Below are 14527 nucleotides of genomic sequence, written 5' to 3'. Positions count from 1 at the left end.
AAAACTATAAAACACACTCCAAACCACAATTAACCTTAAACCGACAACAAATGGCAACCAATGATGACGTTGTTATGGTGATCGAAACAACAAGATGCCCCGATGTTTAGGTTCATTACGATTTGTGTCTCATGAACCGGTTCCAACGGCTAATTGGTGTCTAAAAATCCGGTTCCAACGGCTATATTACCGTTGGAACCGGTTCCAACGGCTAGTTTGACTTTTGTTTGACCCTTCAAAAAAAACCCTTCGGAACCGGTTTTTCCGGGTACGAACCGAACCGGTTCCAATTAAGAACCGGGTAGGAACCGGGTTGGAACTGGTACTGACATACAAATAGGAGAACCTGGTACGATTTTCGGGTACAAAAATACCCAAACCGGGTATTGTTCCAACCGGGTTGGAACTGGAACCGGTTCCGGTTCGGTTCCACCGGTTAGGTTCCGGAACCGGTTTTTTTGTGCACGTCTAGTGTGGGGTTGTGGTGGGTAGGTTTTAGTTAATCAAACTCTGCTCAATGATATTCTAGTTTTCTATTCATGTTTATCATTCTAAAAAGCCACTTTAAATTGCTTAACATAACCGTTTTTTAGTGGTTTGGCTGATCTAATCAACCCATTAAGTTTTGTTTAACTGTAATTAACAAATTTGCTATGTTTAGGGTGTTGTATCTCTATGAAAGAGTTGTTACCTTGTATACACTATACAGTATACACCACCTTCCTGTCACGTTATTCATTTCATGTGCATGTAAACGTATCCGGGGATTTCTTTGTAAACTAACGTGTAGACAGACATGAGGGATACTTTGCAAACGACCTAACATACGCGATTCTTCGTAAACAATCGTATGGGCACGAGGGATCCTTCGTAAACGGATGTCTAGACTTGGGGATCCTTTGTACGCGGCGGTTCCTTATCTATGAGCGTATAGCGTTAAAACAAAATCGAATTAAAAGAGTTGGTTAACAAAGTAGAAGTAGGGATGACAAACACCAAAACACTCAAAGCTAGTATCCGTATATGAGACTAGTTTTCAAAAGGCCCAGAAACCGGAAAATTTCGAACGAGTATTGACGTATTGTTGATACATAAACCAATTACCTGAAACGTAGCTATTGTTTACTAGAATCGTCCTTGTAAACATTTTCTTTTTACTTTTATTGTTCTTTGCTTTTAGGTAATCCACTAATTCACTATTTCCAGTTATTATAGTTCTAAATTTTCATTGTCATAGAATTAAATAAATTAAAATAAGAAATGTATTTGGTGATGTTCTTAAAAAAAGGAAAATTTATTTAAAAAAACCTAACAAATAACTTTAAACAAACTAATAACATATATACCGTTTAAACACCCAACTAACATTGAATCAAATAATACATTATACAATTTTACAACCGATATAAAAGTGAAAATGCATATCCCAAAATTCATCCATAAGGCTTTGTGTAGTGGGGCGACAAAAAGGTCGATTTGGGGCGATTTTTTTGGTGAACACCGCCCTCCTGGGCTACAAAAGGGGCGATTTTGGGAAAGGGGGGGGGGGGGGGATTTGTCGAACTTCATCCGTTTTCTTTTATTATTATTATTATATTCAAATGTGTGTGTGATATATATACATCCATATCTATACAATATATAAAAAATGAGTTAGAGACCTCTTAAATTTAAGAGGCCCCAAACTCATTGCTTTATATACAACACATAATGCATAAAAAAATATAGATATTAAGGGTATTTAAGTCTTTACTCACAAATGTTACTTTCATTTTTTTCAAAATATACTTACAACTTTGGTCCTTCAATTGCACTATTTTTTTTGTAAAGTTTAATCATAGTTACATATATTCCTCATAATTCAAAACTAACCACCCCATGACTTTTTAAGGGTCATAACTTTTTCACACGTTAACATTTTTTCAAAAAAAACATCATAAAAACGAGCATTTAATTCTCTTTAATTTGAGTATGATATTGCTATATTTTTTAGTTTTAAAATGTTAGCATATTACGTGCTTACCATTTGGAAACGGGTAACATGTCGAGTCGGGCGAGCTCGGGTCATTTATAAAAGTACATTAGGATTGGAATGAGTCAATACAAAAAAATGGTTAATTTGGTTCGGGTTCGAGTAGAAAGGGGCTAGGTCATAATGTTGTCGAGTTGGAACGAGGTTGGGGCTAAAACGGGTTGGTTTAAAAAAAAATAATTTATTTCAAATTAATGATTATTTTAGGTTTGCTTTTTAATTTTCATTACATGTTATACAGATACTGTTGTTTACATGTACCGGGGGCAATAAACACGTGTCCAACACCACGTAACGCACATAACCCAATCTTGGTAAGGGCTCAACCCAACGCCCTACACCGTTAATCCGCATGAATTACACGTGTGGTGTTGGTTAAGCATGTTTTAATGTCAGGAATGTACATTCCCATCTGGTTACGCGTGTTCAATCTTCGATTATACGCACCTGGCTTGGCACGAGTTACGCGTCCAATTTTAGGCTACATGCGCACTGTCATCAGGTTACCTTCTTAAAAAACAATCGAATCGAGGGTCCGGAGGAGAATTGGCCATTCAATCTTGTGAACTAATCGAGACCGAAATTGGAGAAAGAGATACGAACGGAAAGGAATAACCAATCGATGGAGATTGACCAGCCAGCTTGGTTGGTTTGGCTATTCTTTTCTATTGAAAAGGAGTCAGCTGTCTGCGCGAGTCATCTTCTTCTAGGCTCCGCTGGACGACACGGCATTCTCGTTTGCGAAGAGTGCGTTATGACCCGTGGCCGCCTGCCTGGTGGGGGCGGCTCCTCCGTTGTGGGTAAACGGGAAACCCGACTCTACGAACCCGAGGAAAGGCTGCACAGCAGGTCCTAACAACTTGATGTCAGACTGTTCAACATGAGGGACATCTAACTCCTCTAACACAGAGAACATAAAGACTAGACGTATGTACCGACATGAACTATGCGTTCAATGTAGAGTTGCGTGCGCACCCCGCTATATTGCGCAGGCACACAACTAGTACATATATATACAGGGACTACAACACCACTACACTCACAAAACAAAACTCATCATTTTCTAACTGAGCACAACATAACATAAAACGCTATATTTTATAGCCACTACACTACCTAAGTAGGAGTGTATACCCATCTTAATATTCTTAAAACACTTATTTTTATTCATTAAAATAAAATAGAATTTAGTCCTAATGCAGAAATCCAGGGACACATCCGTAATTTCCTAAAAAAGCAAGTCCTAAAAAAATAATAATAATCACCTCGCCTCACCATCACCATTCCAGTCTCCACCATCCCGACCGTCCACGCCCATGACTCATCTCACAATCCAACGGCCACGATTCAATCCTAAACCACCACCTTTTCAACCCAGATCTCATCATCATCATCATCATCATCATCTTCTTGTCTTAAACACTGCAACTCTCACCTTCGCCTCCGTCCGTCCGTACACTACCACTTCACTCCGTTACCTCCCGTTAACCCTCCGTTACAAACCGTTACTAACACTAACCGATTTCACGAGATCTTATATGTGTTTGCCGTAATAAAACCCTACCTACTGTTCTTACTTATTTACTTAGGGTTTAATAATAATAATAATAAGCAATTAATTAATGATGGCGAATTCATACTCTTCTTCTGCTTCGGTTACTGCGTCTCAGGTTTCATTATTATTATTATTATTATTATTATTTGGTTATGAAGAGTATTGAATTGATTTGAGTTATACTGTCTGTGTGTTGCTGTATGATGATGTGTTTAGGTTGGCTCGTACTTTGTTCAGCAATACTACCAGGTGCTGCAGCAACAGCCTGAGTTTGTTCATCAGTTTTACGCCGATTCCAGCACAGTTGTTCGAGTTGATGGAGAATCCACCGAGACCGCCTCCGCTATATTCGTAAATATTAATTTTACCTTTTGTTTTGTTATTTGATTTTAAGCTTAAATTTGTGTTAAGTTGAACAGTTTCTTTTTATTTGTGTTTAAACTGTGTTTGTAATCATTAATTAGTTATCTAGTTTAAGTTCTAGTGCTTGTGAAAAACTTAAAGTTACTTTCCTATCACATGCTTTAATCACTTTATGCACAATCAAACATCCTCTTAGTTGTTTTAATGTGAACCTGTGATATTAATACTTGTATTTTAAATGATGGTTTTTTGGATGCCTAAATTTGCTTAGTGGATGCTTATGTAGTTGTCTGCTTCCAACTTATTTTTTGAAGAATCTACTGAGATTGCTTCTGTAAATATATTATTGTCGTAAATATTTACAGAACTAGTGTTCTGAATTTTCGTAAATATTATTTTAGTTTGTTTTATTATATGATTTGAAGCTTGATTGTACTGTTCTGAATTTGTGTTGAATTGAATTTTTTGGTATGATTTTTTTTGGAATTGTGTTTAAAATGCTTTTTTAGTCATCAGTCAGTTATTTTGTTTAAGTTATAGTGCTTGTGAAAATTTAAAATTGCTTTCTTATTACATGCTTTAATCTCTTTATGCACTATTAAACATCTTCTTAGTGTTGTTTTATGATTGCAAAAGATGTGAAATTAGTTTATTTTTAATGTGAATCTCCGATATTAATAATTGTATTTTCTCATGATGTGATATTAGTCTGTTTTTTTTTTAAATGTTAATCTCTGATATTAATAAATAACTATGTTAGCCCATGTCGTTTGTACATGCATGATTGCTTGTTCTCTCTTATTTTTTGCTTCATCTCTTTGGGGTATAGGCTATGGTATTGTTGTTTGTGGTTGACACTTGAGAGGGTATGCTAGTTTTTAATTATGTTTATTTAAGGGGATGTTTGGATGTGTTTCAAAAAGGCTTACTGTGATTTGAATTCACAGTATCTAGCTTTGCAGTGTTACTTAGACTGCTGTTATGATCTTTTAGCAGAAATAATCAAAATTTGAGAAACTGGCTAAAGGTTGCTACAAGAAAACTGATTTTATGATAAATGCAAATTTACTAAACTGTCTTTTTGATCAAATGGTCACCTGACTTTGATTCTTTAATGTCACAATATTCACTGTAAAAGCTCACATTCGAACTTTACTTCATGATTTGGACATCTATTCTGATATATGTTAGTGGATTTATCATGTTTCTTTGGTTTTTATTGCATATGGGATAAACAAAAAAGGCTTTGCCTTTAAAGTTGTTTTTTTTGTCTTATAAAGTTGGTTGTTTGTGAGCAACTGAGCATTGAAATGTCATACTGTTTTTTTGCAGCAAATCCATTCGCTTATTCAATCACTACATTTTAGTGCTATTGAGATCAAGACAATAAACTCTCTTGAATCATGGAGCCAAGGCATCATTGTGGTGGTTTCTGGTTCTGTGAGATCCAAACTTTTCAACGGGTGGAGGAAGTTTGTTCAGACATTTTTCCTTGCACCACAAGAAAAAGGTTACTTTGTGATGAATGACATCTTTCACTTTGTAAGCGATGAGGTTACACATCATCATCCACCACCTGTGGCGCCCGAGACCAAAGTTGATTCTCAACCGATTAGTTCTACTCCTTCCGAGTTACCAGGTATTTAGTTTTTTATTATTTTACGTTTCTTGCATTTATATTTTATGTAGGATTATCTTAAGTGTCATGTTTTAATGTTCTACACTTCTATATCATAGAGGTTGACAAGTTCTTGAAGGTTTAATTATGAGGTGAAAGATGGTAGTTCCTTATTTGCTTTCGTGTGAGTTAGAGAATTTAGGTATATTGTTTTTGTTGCGCATAACGAATCAACAACAGCCTATCATCACCATTGAGAATCACTTGGCACCAGCTGGCAATTATTGTAGTTGATCATAGCAGCTGATCAGTTAAGTAGAAACAACTGATTGAATTACAAGTGCACTAGTTAGTCGGACCGATGATTGACCGAATTAAATTTCAGCATAAAAACAACCCAAACGCCAATCATTAGTCGTTAGACACCAGCAAATCAGCAACGAACACAATTTTTGTTTATTTTGTTTTGTTGATTGTCTATAACAGTTTTTGATTGAGCAAGTTGTCCGAGTAGTGTTAGTGATGTTACTCGAACATCATGTTTGATCAAATTCAGTAGTATACAATCGATTAAACAAAATATGCATACACGTTCTGTACTTATATGCTAATTTGTTAAATCGACTGGTGATCGATGTTTGGCTGTTGATATTTGATTCTGTTAATCCTCGGATCTACTGCGGGTTGCACTTGTGACTTAATGTTTTGCGGTTTTTTATCTGATTGGCTGATATGATCGACTAAAATAACCAATAGCCTCCAAGTAGGAGATTGTTAGAATGTTAGGCGAGGAGGCTGGTTTGCAGTTGGTACGTTGGTAGTTGGATTCGTTTTGCAACATTTTTGTTATCTAAAATTAGTTTATACCTAGAAATTTTTATCTGAAATTAATTTATAGGGATTTTTTTTAATTCCAAACGCCTCGCCTATCTAAAATTAGTTTGGTTTGATTCTTCCTTTTATAATTTGATGAAACTGCAACTAACAATCTTATTTATTTGGATTTTGGAAAAATCTAGTTTTTTTTTTTTTTTTTTACTTTTTGCATTAAATACACATTTTCATGTAACAAATTTTAATTCCAGCTGGTGAAGATGCATTAGAGGTTGAAGCAAGGGAAAACTTTAATATGATAAATATTGAAGGAAACAATGAAGAGGATTACTACAATTCTCAAGAACAACATCTGCAACAGCAAGAAGATTATGAAAGCGAGTTCTATGATGAAAAACCACCTCTTGAAGAACACCTTCAAAACACAGTTGATTATGCACAACAAGAACAACCTCTTCATTATCAGAACACTGTTGATGAACATGTTCAAGAACCCGTGCATCACAACACAGTAGAATATGCTCAAGAACCAGTTTCTGCTGTCGAAGAGCCTGTTGCAGAGCCTGTGAAATTTACCTACGCTTCTATCGTACGTGTTTTTATGTGTCATATAATATATTTTTGTTGCTTTATGTGCTCTTTGTTTGTATAAATATTATTAATATTCTCTTGTTTAAACAGTTATCAAAAGGGAAGTCCTAACCTTCTGTTCCAGCTCAGCCACCGGTTAACAAGACGCCGGCACCTGTTTCAGAATGGAATCAGACTCCAGAACCCGCTGCTCAACCGCCACCTGTTTCTTACGTGTCTGAATCTACTACTCAGACGCCACAGGAATCTTTCAGTTATGAAGAAGGTGAATAAAATAACACTTTTATTTGTTTCTTTTTGCATGTTGTTTGTGAACATAAAAGTTGAAATCTTAATTGAATTACATGTTAGGTGATTCAAAGTCTGTTTACGTGAGAAACTTGCCAACTACTGTTACTAGTCTTGAAATTTTCCAAGAGTTCAAGAATTTTGGTAAAATCAAGCAGGACGGTGTATTCTTGAAGAACCGTAAGGTTGTTGTATTCTATATTAGCTTTTATTTATTGATTTTTATTATTATTTCTGGGTGTATAACATATCTTTTGAAATTTGAATTACTTGCAGGATGTTGGTGTTTGCTTTGCTTTTGTTGAATTTGAGGACCTAGAGGGTGTTCAAAAGGCAATCGAGGTTTGTGATCAGTTTTCCTACTTATGAATGGCTGATTTGGGATATGTTTTATCTTTATCAGGTCAAATCCGTAAAACAGAGAAATATTACGTTGAAATGTAATTGGTCAAATGGGTTGAAACTCACCCAAAGTGTATTTTTAATGTATAAAATCTTCAATATTAAGTAAATTGAAAACATAGTTTAAAATAGTGTAATTAAAAACAGTTAGACGAATGTATGCATGAAAAGGTGAACAATAAGAACTTGTCAACGTTTAGAGCATATCGAAGTTGTAACTAGTTTCAGTTGGTTATTCTAGGACTTTTAGCTTGCATCTTCAGCTTGGGTCAAAGTTGGTCAATAGTTTCCGCTCGATTTATCTATAATTTTCCCGTTTTTGATTTTAGGCATCTCCGATTCAATTAGCGGGACGCCAAGTTTACATTGAAGAGAGAAGAGCAAACAGCAGTGGCGGCAGTCGTGGCGGAAGTATGTGCTCTATTCCGTTTTCTTTAATAACAATAATCATAATAAGAATATAAGATTGATAATAGGATAATTGAAGTTAAGGACTGGGCAAATTGGTAATTTTGTCACACTTTAGGGTTCTATATATGTGTGGTGTTTACATATTATTGGTTATCTGAGCAGGAGGAAGAGGTGGTAGCGTAAGAGGTCGTGGTGATGCATCAAGAGGGCGTTATGGTGGTGGCTCTTATGCAAGAGGCAACGGTTTTCGTTAGTTTTCGGCTCACGGCTTAAACGGGTTAAAGATCTTGGTGGGTTTGTTTCTTTTCAGTATAATGGTTTTGGTTTTAAACAAATGTTTGGGTTGTGCTTCTGTGTTGCATTATGGTGTTCTAGGGTTTTAGAGAATTATTGTACATCGGTATTTATCTCTTTGTTGATTGCATTCAATATAAGAGATGCATGTTTTTGTTTCTCGCACCTTCATATCGGCTGTAACCTTTTCGGACCACGCATGTCTACGTCGTCTTGCTGTGTTAGTTTTACTTTATTAATTAATGGTGTTTATGGTTTAGTTTTGACTCAAAACTGTTTATGGTTTCTAACCAAAAAGTTGAGAATTAAACCAAACCATGTTTCTATTATTTTTGGTTTTATGTTTTGAGCTTAATTGGTTTGTACAATAGAAATGCATGAATTATGATTGAAAGAAACGGTGTAACGTTTCAGTAAGTAAAACGTAGAAGATTGACGTTCTTTTTGAACGTTATATCGTGTCTATATGAAGTTACATAGCCCAACTTACCTAAGTGCTGGTTTGGTTTAGTGTCCGTTTTTTAGTATAGATCGTAAACCAAATTGCTTCAACAGTTTGAAAGTTTTTAAACCTGCTTAATTATTTTACGAAACTGAGTGAAATCAATTTGCTAACAAGGTTGTGCGCCAAACTTATGCTTGCCTATTTGAAAACGGCGGATCTTAAAGTTTTGGGATATACAATACATAAAATTGGATCCGCCACAGTATCTATGCCACCCTTTACCTTATCAACGTTACACCCGTTTATTTTGTAAACTCATTGGATATTAGGTATGACAGTCTGCGTGTAATTTTATTGTTTCAAACTGGGCTACTATAAATAATACTAATAATTTTTTGTAACATGAAAACTTATATGTGAAAGATATTAGGTATGACAGTCTGCGCGTAATTTTATTGTTTCAAACTGGGCTACTATAAATAATACTAATAATTTTTTGTAACATGAAAACTTATATGTGAAACCGATCAAAACTAGGTCTTTTATTTTATACTATTTAAAAGAGCTAACGGCAATTTAAAACATGATTCTCTACTGCCAAACAATTATCTTGAATGTCACTCAACTAGGAATTTGATCCCCACATTTTGAGAACAAATTCTTTCTTTCATCCTTTATGGTGTTTATGATTCTTTTACTTTAATTTTTTATGGGTTGCCAAAAGTTCAATCTTTAATCTACACAAGTTGCAATCTGAAAAGACGAAAGCACAACCATTGAAACCCTAAACATATATCATATTTAGCAGATTGCTTAAGCTCAAGTGAAAAAGGGACGACGTGTTTTGGGTCGGGTCAGACTTAGACCCATACTAAGCGCCTAATATGTGCCGAGTTCAGATTATGAAACAAACGGACTAGAAAAGCACCAACTTAAACGGGCATAACTTTTGATCTGTTTGAAGTTATAGGCCAAAAAAATACGGACATAAATAATTCAACTCAACGGACATAACCCGGACACATACAAGTTGCAACATAAATTTGAACTCATGAATATTTGCTATTGTTACATTATTTTCAGTAAGAATCAACATACTAACATACTCTACACATAATTAACAGGCTCAAGAACTTACAAAATGTGATTATCATCTACATATAACTTGACAGAAAATCATGCCTATAATGCTCGAACGCATCTCGGGCCTTTTCCAAACTGATCACCTTATAAAATATCATGCACAGGCGACGCGCTAAAAACGGGCCTACTTTTATCAGTAGAAGTTGGATCTAATCCTTCACTATTGGCATCACTACCGCCTTTCCTTCGAGGTCTTGCTTCTTCGAGCATGCTTACAACATCTCTCATGGAGGGTCGATCTTTTGCAAGCTTCGCGGTACAAATAACAGCTATTCTAAGGACTAAAAGCATCTCTTCTTCTACATGTTTGCAATTTCCTACATTTTGATCTATAACATTTGTTAACGGTTCGTTTTCTCTGATTTTACGACGAACCCATTCGACTATGTCTATTGAATCCCCAAACGCGGGGTCCACAGGCCGTTTTCCCGTGATGAGTTCCATTAAAACCACCCCGTAGCTGTATACATCACTCTTTTCGTCCACCTTTAGCGTGTATCCGTATTCTGTAATCAAGATAAATATATTTTTAGAAGGGTGAATTTATGACTCAATACGAAAATACTACACATACCTATCAAGAAATTTGCGGATTTGTGTTTATTTTATCTATATTCGAATTTTTTATTGTAAATTTGTAATTTTTTAGTATTAATAGGCAAAAAGTTAAAATAATAACTTTCAGTTAAACATGTCGTATTCACATGTTTGACATGACTTTCTGGTCTGTGTTCATTCCAATATCACTAATTAGTAACTAGTAAGTATACATAATTTATAAATAAATTCCAGTAACTAAAAACTGATTATATGTACAACTACGCACACGGAAAGTAAAACTAAAACTCACCGGGAGCGATGTAACCATAAGATCCAGCAACCATCGACACCGTCTCATTCTTCCTCACCATCATCTTCGCCAACCCAAAATCCGCAATCCGTGCCTCCAAATTCCCATCAAGCAAAATATTATTCGGCTTCACATCACGATGGATCACAGGTGGATGACAGTCATGATGCAAATACGCCAACCCCTGAGCAACTCCCACCGCAATATTATACCTTAAAACCCAATCCACAAGCATCCGTCCACGCCCATGTAACACCTCCCCAAGACTCCTGTTCGTCATATACTCGTAAACAATCATCGCTTCCTTATCGTTATACACAAACCCTAACAACCTAACAATATTCCGATGCCGAAGCTTCCCGAGCACGTTAACCTCCGCGACTAAATCCCCCGCGCTCGTTCCCAATTCGACGTCGGTTTTCGTGCCCCATAGCTTCTTAACCGCCACGACGTCGTTTGACCGTTGAATAACCGCTTTGTAAACAACCCCTGTGGCCCCCATACCTATAACATTACACTCCTTCACACAGTTAATAATATCCGAACTGTTAAAACTAACTTTCTGAAACGCCGTTAACCTAAACGGCCACTCACGTTTCCCCAATTCAAACCGTTCCTCAAAACAACAACTTCCGTTAGGGTTCCGTTTACCGTACATATATTTTCCGGCGAGAGTAGTTATTATCACGGCCGTCGCCACCGCCATTCCGATCACCCATCCGGCGATGACGTGGCTGGCGTTCGAACTGTTTTGGCGGGAAATGTAACCATCTCCGGTGCACGGCGGCAACACGTTACCGCATAAACCGTCGTTTCCGGCGAGATCTCTAGGGTTTATAGTTCTCAGCATACCGTTCTCCGGCACCGGACCTTCAAGCTTATTATACGACACGTTTAACGATTCCAACGCCGGTGAGTTTCCGAAGTTTTCCGGCAAGCCGCCGGTTAATGAGTTGTTTGATAGATCTAGTACGGCTAGGGTTCCCATGGTTGAAATAGGTACCGGAATTGTACCGGTGAGCTGGTTGTTACGTAGGTTTAAGTACACTAGTTTCTGACATGAAGCAATACTCGCCGGAATTGCTCCGGTGAACTGGTTATTAGAAAGATCTAGAACAGTTAATGCAGGACAGTCTTGGAATAAGTTTGGGAGTTCACCGAATAGATTATTATTGGAAGCTAATAGGTTTTGGAGGTTAGGGATTGAGAGAATGGATGACGGGAGTGTCGACCGGAGTTGGTTCCGGGAGAGATCGATGAACGAAAGGGAGATGGACGACGAGAGGTCTTTCGGGATTTGACCGGTGAGGTTGTTGTTTGCGAGTTCGAGCCGTTGGAGGTTCAGGAGGTCGCCAAACCCGATCGGGATTGTACCCGAAAAGAAGTTGTTTTGGATACGAACACGGACTAATGAGGTGCATTTCGATAGCCCGACTGGGATCGGGCCCGAGAGTTTGTTGTTGAAGAGGATTAGTTTCGTGAGGTTACCGCGGGTACAAATGGTTTCGGGGATTGGTCCGGTGAAGGAGTTGGAGGATAGATCAACCCATTCTAGAGGGGTGTTGAGGCCGAGATCGTCTGGAAGCGGGCCCGAAAGGGAATTGTTCCATAGCTCGAGAATGCTCAATTGAGTCAAGCTGCTGATTCCTGTTGGGATCTGGCCTGAAAGTCTGTTGGACATCAGATTGATGAGCTGTAAGCTTTTCAGTTCTGATATCTCAAGTGGGATTTCTCCGGATAACATGTTATCAGAGAGATCCAGCTGAGTTAGGAAAGTTAACTCCCTTATCTCTGGAGGAATCTTTCCGCTTAAGTTGTTCTTGTACAAGAACAATGCTTCCAACGACTTCAAATTCTTGATTTGCGGGGGAATCTCGCCCTCGAGATTTCCGTATGCCAGATCAAGATACTTTAAATTCGTCAAATTCCCGATCTCCTTTGGGATTCCACCGGTAAACTCGTTGTACCCGAGAATAATACTCTCCAAAGACGAAATCTCCCCGATTTCTCTTGGTATCGGTCCGGTCAAACTATTCCCGGACACTCCGACAAACTTTAACCTTTTCAAATTCTTAAACGACACGGGGATCGAACCCGTGAAGAAATTCCCTCTCAAATCCAACGTCTCTAACGCGGAGTTATTCCCGAGCTCAGCCGGGATATCACCGGAGAAGTTATTACCGGAGACGTTAAGAAAAGTCAACCCGACCGCCATTCCTAAACCTTCCGGAAACGAATCAACAAAATTATTTTGACTCAAATCCACATTTTCAAGAAATGTAAGATTCGAAAGCGATTTAGGCAACGCTGAAGCGAACCCATTACAACATAAATTGATTGAAGTAAGACCCCGAAGACTTTGAATGTCATCGGAGACTCTCCCGCTTAGATTCCGCCTTGAAAGATCAAGACTTTCGATTCTTCCAATCGAATTACACGCAATTCCGGTCCAATTACAATGTGCATTGTGTTGTGTAGTGATCTTCCAATCTTGAAGGTGATCTAGAGGATCAACAAGGTGTGATTTGATGGATAATAGAACAGAAGCTTCATCATTGACCTCAGTCAACTCTGCATAAACTGACAAATAATGGATTAATATTAAGAACATAAAGAAGAGAAAACAATGGGGTTTGAAGGATATTATCATTGTTGCTCTTGTTGTTGAATTGTGGTGTGAACTGTTAAGTTTTGATCATTTTGGATCTTGATTTGGAGTGAGTGGAAGTGAAGTGGTGATGGATTATTTGTAAGTAGCAGTTAAGCAAGTAACATGGGGGGAGATTATTAAATTAATATTTGATTATTATTTAAAAAAAGTTAAAAAACAAAAGAGGTTGAGATTTTGAACATGGGACAGAATGTGTCGTTTTCTACACTAATCCCCATTTCCATTTGTAACTTATATAAAATTATATAACGAAATATTTTTTTAGGTGACATCCTTTTCTACTTCCATTCTTGGTTATTTGGTGCATCAAAAGTGAAAAAACATGTTAGACATTGTAACGGGTCAGACACATTATAATAAAACTCGTGTATTAAAGCAAATTATAGCAACCCTAGGAAGAAAGACACATGTCAATATAACATACGAGAAAGCAAGTCAAACGTTGACAAATTTATATGGTAGGTGTGTTTTCTTTGGAAACGTAGGAAGATCTTTCTTAACATATTTGAGCTCTTTTAAGTTGCGCTTCGAAACTATCACTCAATATTACAAGGACGTCACGGATTTTCAATAAACACAAGTGAAAAAACAGAAGATATTGAATCTTGGTGTGCATAAGCCATAAAGTAAAAGAACAAACCAATGTCAAGAACTTTGAAATTACTTTTAATTGGAACATCAACTAGAAGTATGATTTTACAATACAAGCATCATTAAAGATCCCATTTTAAATTGGTTTGTAACAATGGTATTATTGGTTTAAAAATATATAATAGTTTTAATAACTATTTCAATATGCTATAATATTAAAAAACTTCAAAACACACATTTATATAAATAAATTTATTTTTATTAGTAAAAGAATAGTATTAAATTATCTGCTTTATCATACACTGCAATGATGGAGTGTTGTGGGCATACTTGGAGTTGCTTATGAGTGAAGGTCAACCTTGAACACAATCATAAAATCCAGCTTAATTAAACCTTAATAACATAACTAATTTCTTTATGTTTATATCCAAGTTATGAC

The 14527-nt window shown here is 36.8% G+C and overlaps 2 protein-coding genes across 2 annotated transcripts; one reads left to right on the top strand and one right to left on the bottom strand.

Moving 5' to 3' along the window:
• The first annotated feature begins 3228 nt into the window (after positions 1-3228).
• LOC143612732 (uncharacterized) lies at positions 3229-8585 on the top strand. Its single transcript, XM_077086642.1, has 9 exons — positions 3229-3702; positions 3804-3938; positions 5283-5589; positions 6654-6991; positions 7084-7258; positions 7345-7466; positions 7558-7623; positions 8013-8094; positions 8257-8585. Exons 1-5 carry the CDS (start codon positions 3655-3657, stop codon positions 7102-7104), a joined length of 849 nt encoding a protein of 282 aa, XP_076942757.1. The 5' UTR covers positions 3229-3654; the 3' UTR covers positions 7105-7258; positions 7345-7466; positions 7558-7623; positions 8013-8094; positions 8257-8585.
• Positions 8586-9885: 1300 nt separating this feature from the next.
• On the bottom strand, positions 9886-13480 carry LOC143612737 (uncharacterized). The gene is made up of 2 exons (XM_077086648.1): positions 10827-13480; positions 9886-10482 (listed from the first exon to the last, which is right to left on the bottom strand). The coding sequence occupies exons 1-2, from the start codon at positions 13474-13476 to the stop codon at positions 10061-10063; spliced, it is 3072 nt and encodes a 1023-aa protein (XP_076942763.1). The 5' UTR covers positions 13477-13480; the 3' UTR covers positions 9886-10060.
• Between the last annotated feature and the right edge of the window lie 1047 nt (positions 13481-14527).

The sequence above is a fragment of the Bidens hawaiensis genome, unplaced genomic scaffold (genome assembly GCF_021521415.1).
Source record: "Bidens hawaiensis isolate Kalapana, Puna unplaced genomic scaffold, B.hawaiensis_p1.1 tig00035468_1, whole genome shotgun sequence".
In the NCBI taxonomy this organism is placed as follows: Eukaryota; Viridiplantae; Streptophyta; class Magnoliopsida; order Asterales; family Asteraceae; genus Bidens; species Bidens hawaiensis.
This window is presented reverse-complemented; position numbering and strand designations above follow the sequence as displayed.

What these genes read in the sequence shown, in the direction of transcription:
- LOC143612737 (XM_077086648.1), bottom strand. Translation starts at nt 13,476, where the DNA reads ATGATAATATCCTTCAAACCCCATTGTTTTCTCTTCTTTATGTTCTTA. An exon ending in TTATGGTTACATCGCTCCCG is followed by an intron (nt 10,483 to 10,826) that starts GTGAGTTTTAGT and finishes TCTTGATTACAG; the next exon opens with AATACGGATACACGCTAAAG.
- LOC143612732 (XM_077086642.1), top strand. Translation starts at nt 3,655, where the DNA reads ATGATGGCGAATTCATACTCTTCTTCTGCTTCGGTTACTGCGTCTCAG. An exon ending in CTTCGGTTACTGCGTCTCAG is followed by an intron (nt 3,703 to 3,803) that starts GTTTCATTATTA and finishes TGATGTGTTTAG; the next exon opens with GTTGGCTCGTACTTTGTTCA. An exon ending in TACTCCTTCCGAGTTACCAG is followed by an intron (nt 5,590 to 6,653) that starts GTATTTAGTTTT and finishes TTTTAATTCCAG; the next exon opens with CTGGTGAAGATGCATTAGAG.